The following is a 10,038-nucleotide window of genomic DNA, read 5'->3' as shown; positions in this document are numbered from 1 at the left end:
TACCTGTTTAATGTAACTAACTACGGGTCAATAAAAATCCCAAACAAACAAATGAGTTAAAATTCTGCTAAAGACTACGGAAAGGGGCATTTATTCCTTTCTCTTCCATTGACAGTCACTAAAAACAACAATAAAAAAGTTGGGTAGTGGAAATGCAGCAAGATACCTGCACAGCCTCAAACATGACACAAAGTATGAGCTAATATTTACCAAACACAGTGAACATTAAGCCAACCACAGAGCACAGTAAGCCTGACATGTGCCACTTCCAATCTCAAACAGGACGCCAATTTCCCAAAAGTACGACTTAACTTTTACAAATATCAAAACAATATAAACCCATTTTTTTCTCGAAATAAATGAAAAAAACTCATTAATAGTGGTTGCCTTTAGAAAAAAAAGGACAGAAAGAGATTTTATTTGCTTCATCTTACGTGCGTGCGTGCGTACTTTTTTTTTTTTTTTGAGACAGGGTGTCATTGTTGCCCAGGCTGGAGTACAGTGGCACAATCATAGCTCACTTCAATCTTGAACTCCTGAGCTCAAGGAATCCTCTCACCTCAGCCTCCTGAGTAGCTGGAACTTACAGGTGCACACAACTACGTCTAGCTTGTTTTTTAATTTTTAGCAGAAACAAGATCTTGCTATATTTCCCAGGCTGGTCTCCAACTCCAGGGCTCAAGGGATCCTCCCACCTCAGCCTCTGAAAGTGCTAGGATAACAGGTGTGAGCCACCACAACCAGCCCACCTTGTACCTTTCTACACAGCCCAAATTTCTAACCTTATGCAAATATATTATTTTCTTTTTAAGTAAACAGAATTCACCTGGTTGATGGGAACAGGTCTTGACGTGTGTGACGGATTATATATCGTTTACTAAGAAATGATGGCAAGGAACACCAAGCCATCCCCAGGCAGAAAACTGCTCAGGTGTGATAGAACAGTAAACAATATATACCAGCCATGCACTAGTTACACCAGTTCTTCAAACACAGGATACATGACTCTGCCCCCATTTCTCCCTCACAAAGAATGCTTTCTAGTTTATTTTAAATGAGTAGTGAACAGGCACTAGCTGCTTGGCTAGTTTATCTTCATTCTATGAAAAAACATAGAGATACTGAACTCAAGTTGGAAGAGGCAAGTCCGGTCTCAAAATGGAGGGCCATGATACAAAGGAACCAGAGCAGTTGAGAAAACTGTTCATTGGTGGTCTGAGCTTTGAAACTACAGATAGTTTAAGAGAACATTTTGAGAAATGAGGCACACTCACAGATTGGGTGGTAATGAGAGATCCCCAAACAAAATGTTCCAGGGGCTTTGGTTTTGTGACTTATTCTTGTGTTAACAAGGTAGATGCAGCAATGTGTGCTCAACCACATAAGGTTGATGGGTGTGTAGTGGAACCAAAGAGAGCTGTTTCTAGAGAGGATTCTGTAAAACCTGACACCCATCTAACCGTGAAGAAAATTTTTTTTTTTTTTTTTTTTTTTTTTTTTTTTTTTTTGTTGAGACGGAGTTTCACTCTTGTTACCCAGGCTGGAGTGCAATGTCGCAATCTCGGCTCACCGCAACCTCCGCCTCCTGGGTTCGGGCAATTCTCCTGCCTCAACCTCCTGAGTAGCTGGGACCACAGGCACGCGCCACCATGCCCAGCTAATGTTTTTTTTGTATTTTTAGTAGAGATGGGGTTTCACCGTGTTGACCAGGATGGTCTCGATCCCTTGACCTCGTGATCCACCCGCCTCGGCCTCCCAAAGTGCTGGGATTACAGGCTTGAGCCACCGCGCCCGGCCCGTGAAGAAAATTTTTATTGGTGGTATGAAAGAAGATACAGAAGAGTATAGTTTGAGAGACTACTTTGAAAAGTGTGGCAAGATTGAAACCATAGAAGTTATGGAAGACAGGCAGAGTGGGAAAAAGAGAGGATTTGCTTTTGTGACTTTTGATGATCATGATACAGTTGATAAAACTGTTGTTCAGAATTACCACACTATTAATGGGCATAATTGTGAAGTGAAAAAGGCCCTTTCTAAACAAGAGATGCAGTCTGCTGGATCACAGAGAGGCTGTGGAGGTGGATCTGGCAATCTTATGGGTCGCAGAGGAAACTCTGGAGGTGGTGGAGGTAATTTTGGCCACGGTGGAAACTTTGGTGGAAGAGGAGGTTGTGGTGGTGGAGGTGGTGGCGGCAGAGGTAGTTATGGAGGAGGTGATGGGGGATATAATGGAGTTGAAGGTGATGGTGGCAACTATGGCGGGGGTCCTGGTTATAGTAGTAGAGGGGGCTATGGTGGTGGTGGACCAGGGTATGGAAACCAAGGTGGTGGATATGGTGGCAGTGGTGGAGGATGGTTACAATGAAGAAGGAAATTTTAGCAGTGATAACTACGGTGGTGGTGGGAACTGTAATGATTTTGGAAATTAGAGTGGACAACAGCAATCAAATTATGGACCCATGAAAGGGGTGAGTTTTGGTGGAAGAAGCTTGGGCAGTCCCTTTGGTGGTGGTTATGGATCTGGTGATGGAAGTGGTGGATGTGGTAGCAGAAGGTTCTAAAAACAGCAGAAAAGGGCTACAGTTCTTAGGAGGAGAGAGAGCGAGGAGCTGTCAGGAAAGCTGCAGGTGACTTTGAGATAGCTGTCCCAAATGCATTAGAGGAACTGTAAAACTCTGCCACAGAAGGAGTGATAATCCATAGTCAGAAAAGTTACTGCAGCTTGAACAGGAAACCCTTCTTGTTCAGGACTGTCATACCCACAGTTTGCAAAAAGTGCAGCTAGTGATTAATGCAATGAAGTGTCAATTCGATGTATATTCCTGAGGTCTTTTATCTGTTGTGGCTTTTTCTTTTTCTTTTTCTTTTCATTTACATCAGGTATATTGCCCTGTAAATTGTGGTAGTGGTACCAGGAATAAAAAATTAAGGAATAAAAAAAAATACATAGAACACCTGCTCATTAAAAATAATCACTTATTCACAAAGAATAAATACGTGGGTCGGAGTCTGCTCTGGGCTTTCAGCTGGGAATGCTGTCAGTCTCCTGATGTCCCACTCTGATTCCCACTTTTGCAATCTGTCTTTGTTTCTGTTTCTTAATTCCTTCAGCGCCTCCTGGGTTGGGGTCTCCACAACTGACCGCACCTGGTCTCCTTTATTGTTTCCCTTTTTATGTACTCTTTGTATCCAATACAAACTAACAAATGTATTATTTAATAACAAAATTTCTAAGGTGAGAGGATCACCTGAGCAACACAGCAAAACTCTGTCTCTGCAAAAAAAAAAGTTAGAAACTAGCCAAGCAGGGTGGCATGTGCCTGTAATCTCAGCTACTCGGGAGGCTGAGGTGGGAGGACAGCTTGATCCCGGGAGGCTGAGGCTGCAGTGAGCCATGAGTACATCAGTGCACTCCAGCCTGGGTGACAGAGCAAGACCCTGTCTGGAAATAAATAAATAAATAAATAAATAAATAAATAAAGGTTAATTTTTCTTGTAACATACAATACATATATTTAAGATAACTTCAAATGTGTCATATACTCTATGTATCCTAAATGAATACTACAGTTATGGCCTAAATTGTATTCTCCAAAATTCATATGTTGAAGCCCCAACTCCCAATGTAACTGTATGCAGAGACAGGGCCTTAAAAGGGGTTGAATGAGGTCATGTGGGTGGAGTCCTAATCCAGTAGGACTCATGTCTTTAGTAAGAAAAAGAGACACTAGGGATATATGTGCCCAGAGAAAAAGCCATGTGAAGACACAGAGAAAAAATAGCCATCTGCAATCCAAGTAGAGAAGCCTCAAAAGTCAACCCTGCCAGCACCTTCATCTTGTACTTCCACATTCCAAGGCCAGGCACAATGGCTCCTGCCGAGCACTCTGAGAGGCCAAAGTAGGAAGGCTGCTTAAGGCCAGAAGTTCAAGACCAGCCTAGACAACATAGCAAGACTCCACCTCTACAAAAAAAAAAAAAATTTTAAGTAGCCAGGCATTGTGGCACATGCCTCTAGTCCCAGCTACTCAGGATGATAGGCAGCAAGATCACTTGAGCCCAGGAGTTCAAGGATTCAGTGAGCCATGACTGTGTCACTGCACTCCAATGTGAGCAACACAGACCCTGTCTCTAAAGAACCTAAATACCCAACCATGATAGATTAGATAAAGAAAATGTGGTACATATATGCCATAGAATACTGTGCAGCCATGAAAACAAATGAGATCATGTCCTTTGCAGGAACATGAATGAAGTTGGAGACCATTATCCTCAGCAAACTAACATAGGAACAGAACACCAAATACTGCATGTTCTCACGTATAAGTGAAAGCTAACTGATCAGAACACATGGACACACAGAGGGGAACAACACACACTGGGGCCTTTCAGAGGTTGGAGAATGGAAGAAAGGACAGTATCAGGGAAAAAAAACTAATGGGTACCAGGGCGATGAAGTAATCTGTACAACAAACCCCCATGACACAAGTTTACCTATGAAACAAACCTGCCCTTGTACCACTGATCTTAAAAGTTAAAAAACAAAACACAAAAAAGCACTATCTTAAGACTTATTCATCAAAGTCTGATTATAATGCTTAAAAGTGAGATGAAGTCCAGATTTATAATCAAGGTATCTTTTGAAATATAGTTGTATTACTCTTTAAAAGATACACTCTCAAACTTTAAATGGGTCAACAGCATAAGAACAAACAATTCTATAAACCTTAATGTTTTAGTAAACTTAAAGCAGGATTTATTTTACAACAATATTAAATTTCATGAAATTAACCATGCATAATAATATATACGTAATTTTAAACCGAAGCGCCTAACCTTGAAGTATCATTTCAACATGCTAAAAAAAAAAAAAAACTAAAATCTGCAATTAAATAACACAAGAAAACCAAGAAAGGGACATATCAGAAAATAAAAATTGTTTTATTAAAATATTTTAAACATACCAAATAAAACTATATACTTAAAAGAATTTAATTTTATTTACCCCCTGCAAAGGGAGATTCCAGCACTCTGAGCTTCTGAATTTGGACAGTGGTGATTGAACATGGACATCCTCTGGTTTTGCATTTAACATCTTTTTTATCTGAAACTAAGATGAGAAAATAATTGGTTTATATAAGAGCTATATATGTAAGAGCTAATTCAGCTAACAGAACCATTATATTACTCTGCATTAATAATTTGCTAAGAGTTTTAAATTCAGTACTTAATTTATATGTAATTTTATTTTTTAAAAAAATCTCTCCTTGACTCTGAAAGTAGATAAATGAGGAACCACAATAGCTTCCTAACTATTCTCTTGCCTGCTGTCTCTTCCCCTTTTAATCTTTCAAATGTCAGCCCCAGAGTTCACTAATACATAAAATCTAATTATGGCTGCAATACTTAAAATTCAACAATGGCAGCCATTACTTACAGATAAAACTCTTTACAATTTGGGCTCCTTCACATCATACACACATCAAAAATTCTGCAACCCACACGCTGAATGAACCAACCTTCTTCAAACACATCATATTATTTTGTATCTCTAAACCTTTGCATATACTGTTCCCTCAATCTAGAATGCCCTTCTCTCTCTCCCTAATGAAGTACTCCATATTCTTGTCAAAATTACTATTTTATCCACACAACCATCACTGCCACACCACTCATTCCTTTCTCTGAATATCAGTACTTGGTACTGCATTATTTATAATATAATGTTATATATATAATAATGTTATTATATATAATGTTACATTATATATTATATTATTTATATTACATTATTTACATTGTTATATATAATATGTTATATATGTGTTATATATTATGTTGCACTATTTATATTACACATATCATACTATATTAGAGTTATCTGTCTATGTAGTCATCTTCTCCAAAAAGTACAGCTCCTTAAGGATTGCTCCATGCCTTATTCACCCTTATATCTCCAAAGTGTGTGGCTCATGACATGATGAATAAACAAGTGAATGAATGCACAGATTGTAGCCATGAGTTTAAAATTATTGGTTTAGGCCGGGCAAGGTGGCTTATGCCTGTAATCCCAGCACTTTGGGAGGCCAAGGCAAGCAGATCACGAGGTCAGGAGTTCAAGACCAGCCTGGCCAATATGGTGAAACCTTGTCTCTGCTAAAAATTAGCCGGGTGTGGTGGTGGCAGGTACCTATCATTCCCACTATTCAGTGCCTCTTCTCCTCAAAATGACCACAGCGCCTCTCCGGCAACGGCACAGAACTGGGATGAGGCTGAGATGACTGAACTGACAGAAGGAGGCTTCAGAAGATAGGTAATAAACTTTGCTGAGCTAAAGCAGCATATTCTAACCCAGTGCAAAAAAGCCAAGAATCATAATAAAACAATATAGGAACTGTTAACCAGAATAACCAGTTTAGAGAGGAACATAAATGACCTGATGGAGGTGAAAAGCACAGCACAAGAACTTCACCATGCAATCACAAGTATCGACAGCAGAGTAGACCGAGTGCAGTAAAGAATTTTAGAGCTGCAAGACTATGGTTCAGAAATAAGACATGCAGACAAGAATAGAGAAAAAACTACGAAAAGTAATGAACAAAACCTCTGAGAAATATGGGATTATGTAAAGAGACCAAACCTACCACTAACTGGGATACCTGAAAGAGCCAAGGAAAATGGAAGGAAGCTGGAAAAACATACTTCAAGACATCATCCAGGAGAACTTCCCCAACCTATCAAGACAGGACAACATTCAAATTCAGGAAACCAGAGAACCCTGGCAAGATACTTCACGAGAAGATCAACCCCAAGACACCTAATAATTATTCTCCAAGGTGGAAATGAAAGAAAACAAGTTAAGCGCAGCCAGAGAGAAAGGCCAGGTCACCTACAAAAGAAGCCCATCAGACTAACAGCAGACCTCTCAGTGGAAACCCTTCAAGCCAGAAGAGTCTGAAGGCCAATACTCAACATTCTTAAAGAATTTCAAACCCATAATTTCATATCCAGCCAAACTAGGCTCATAAGTGAAAGAGAAATAAGATCCTTTCAAACAAGCAAATGCTGAGGGAATTTATCACCACCAGGCTTGCCTTGCAGGAGCTACTGAAGGAAACACTAACTGTAGAAATAAAAAACCATTACCAGCCACTACATAAATACACTGAAATTCAAAGACTAGTGACGCTATGAAGTAACCACATAAGTCTGCAGAATAAGCAGCTACCATCATGATGACAGGATCAAATGTACACATAACAATGCTAACATTAAATACAAAAGGGCTAAATGCCCCAATCAAAAGACACAGAATGGCAAGCTATATAAAGAGCCAAGACCCACCAGTATACAGTCTTCAAGAGACCCATCTCTCATGCAAAGACACGCGTAGGCTCAAAATAAAAGAGATGGAGGAAAATGTACAAAGTAAATGAAAACCAGAAGAAAGCAGAGATTGCAATTCTAGTTGCTGACAAAACAGGCTTTAAACCAACAAAAAAGATCCAAAAAGACAAAGGATGGCATTACATAATGGTAAACGTTTCAATTCAACAAGAAGAGCCAACTATCCTAAATATACATGCACACAATACAAAAGCACCCGGATTCATAAACCAAGTTCTTAGAGACCTACAGAGGGACTGAGACTCCCACACAATAATAGTGGGAGGCTTTAACAACCCACTGACAATATTAGACAGATCATCAAAACAGAAAATTAACAAAGATATTTAGGACCTAAACTTAGCACTGGATCAAATGGTCCTGATAGATGTCTAGAGAACTCTCCACCCAAAAACAACAGAATATACATTCTTCTCATCTCCACACAGCATTTAACTCTAAAATTGACCACATAATCAGAAGTAAAACATTCTTCAGCAAATGCAAAAGAAGAGAAACAGTCTCTCATAACCAAATTAGAACTCAAGATTAAGAAATTCACTCAAAACCATACAACTACATGGAAATTAAATAACCTGCTCCTGAATAACTCTTGAGTAAATAATGAAATTAAGACAGAAATCAAGTTCTTTGAAACTACTGAGAACAAAGAGACAATACGCCAGAATCTCTAGTATGCAACTGAAGCAGTGTTAAGAGAGAAATTTACAGCACTCAATGGACAAATCAGAAAGCTAGAAAGATCTCAAGTTAACAACCTAACTTCCAAAGTGCTGGGATTACAGTTATGAGCCACCACACTGGCCCCTTATAGAAGAATTTACATTCATAAATCCATAATGAATGAGCAAAAGAGAAAACCACCAAAGGAATACCACATATATATTTCTGCAGGCAAAATGCACCGATAAAAGCTAAAGTAGTAAACAAAACTTTGAGAAGAAATAGTATATTTGCACACATTCAAAGTATCTCCCCTAAGATATTTATTAATTATAAAGAGGAAAAAGTAACTTTACAATGGAGCAAACAGGCAAACTCCATCTCAACCAAACAATCAAGGCTGACATTATCAGTGATAAGATACATCACTATCATGTACCCCCAATATGATGCACTAAGAAGGGCACCATCACTTCTGTGGTATTCCTCCCAAAAAGTCATAACATTAATCTAATCATGAAAAACCTGAAACAAACCCAAAGTCAGAGATATTCTACAAAATACTGTCCAGTATTCTTCAAAAGTGTCATGGTCATGAAAGAAAAAAGACTGAAGAATTATCACAGACTTAAGAAAACTAAGGAGACCTAACAACTAAATGCAATGTGGGATCCTGGATTGGATCTGGCAACAGAAAAAGGATATTAGTGAAACTGAAGAAATCCAAATGATGTCTATAGTTTAAAGCAGGGGTCCCCAACCCCTGGGCCACAGACCACACAGCAAGAGGTGAGGGGCATGGGAGCATTAGGGCCTGAGCTCCCACCTCCTGTCAGATCAGCAGCAGCATTAGATTCTCAAAGGAGCACAAACACTACTGTGAGCTGCGCATGCGAGGGATCTAGGTTGCACACTCCTTATGTGAACCCAATGCCTGAAGACTTGAGGTGGAACAGTTTCATCCTGAAACCATCCCCCTGACCCCTGTTCGTGGGAAAACTGTCTTCCACAAAACTGGTCCCTGGTCCCAAACAGGTTGGGGACCACTGGTTTAAGGTACTGTATCTACGTTAATTTCTTGTTTTTTATAATCATACTTTAGTTACATAAGATGAAAACATTGGGAGAAGCTTTGTAAATTGTATAGGAACTCTGTAAAATTTCTGTAACTTTTCTCTAAGTCTCAATTTCCTTGTAAACAAAAAGTTTAAGAAATACTGTAGCACATCAAAATCAGAAAGATCAATGTATTAACGCAGTATTAATTTCTAATGGCAGAATTTCAGATTAATCGCACAAATAATGCAATAGTCTAAAGCAAGACATTTCACTTCACTGGAAATTAAACACAAAAGTAGTAGTAGTTAATAAAGAAGTATTTCAAAGTGGATATCGCAGTATTCATCCTGGCAATGTAAGGTTTTTTGTTGTTGTTGTTGAGACAGAGTGTCGCTCTGTCACCCAGGCTGAAGTACAATGGCGCAATCTCAGCTCACTATAACCTCCACCTTCTGAGTTCAAGCTATTCTCCTGCCTCAGCCTCCCAAGTTGCTGGGATTATAGGCACCTACCATCATGCCCAGCTAATTTTTCTATCTTTGTAGAGACAGGGTTTCACCATGATGGCTAGGCTGGTCTTCCACTCCTGACCTCAGGTGATCTGCCCACCTCAGCATTAAGATTTTTCTTAACTTCCCTCATTTAGCCACTTTAAATCCAGAACTTGAAATGAAGAAACCACACCATGCAAATCTTAAGCCAAAAAAGAAAGAGTACCTAAAGCCATACTTTCTATATGGTCTTCTAAGGTACTTTTAATTTCCTCTCACTGTCTTCCTTTACGACTACTTCTTTGTTAAATGCTGTAACTATGTAACATGAAGATTTATCAAATCGAAGTTCTCCGTGCATAACTTAGAATGCTTCAGAGAAAAGGATTTAATAAATTCTTTTTTTTTTTTTTTTTTT

At 39.1% G+C, this 10,038-nt stretch overlaps 1 protein-coding gene and 1 pseudogene across 5 annotated transcripts in view; one reads left to right on the top strand and one right to left on the bottom strand.

Moving 5' to 3' along the window:
- Positions 1–10,038, bottom strand: part of SENP7 (SUMO specific peptidase 7) — a 201,395-nt gene that overhangs the window by 173,254 nt on the left and 18,103 nt on the right. For 4 of the 5 annotated variants that reach the window (XM_017504344.2, XM_017504347.2, XM_017504348.2 and 1 more), the window contains exon 3: positions 5,006–5,110. In XM_017504344.2, the coding sequence (XP_017359833.1) occupies positions 5,006–5,110 (105 nt within the window). Of the gene's footprint in view, positions 1–5,005; positions 5,113–10,038 lie in introns of those variants that run through there. The other variant, XM_017504349.2, reaches the window with a different exon arrangement.
- Positions 668–3,289, top strand: LOC108286497 (annotated as a pseudogene).

This window comes from Cebus imitator, unplaced genomic scaffold (genome assembly GCF_001604975.1).
Source record: "Cebus imitator isolate Cc_AM_T3 unplaced genomic scaffold, Cebus_imitator-1.0 Scaffold321, whole genome shotgun sequence".
NCBI classification, from domain to species: domain Eukaryota; kingdom Metazoa; phylum Chordata; class Mammalia; order Primates; family Cebidae; genus Cebus; species Cebus imitator.
Note: the sequence above shows the minus strand (reverse complement) of the source record. Positions and strands in the feature narration are given on the sequence as shown.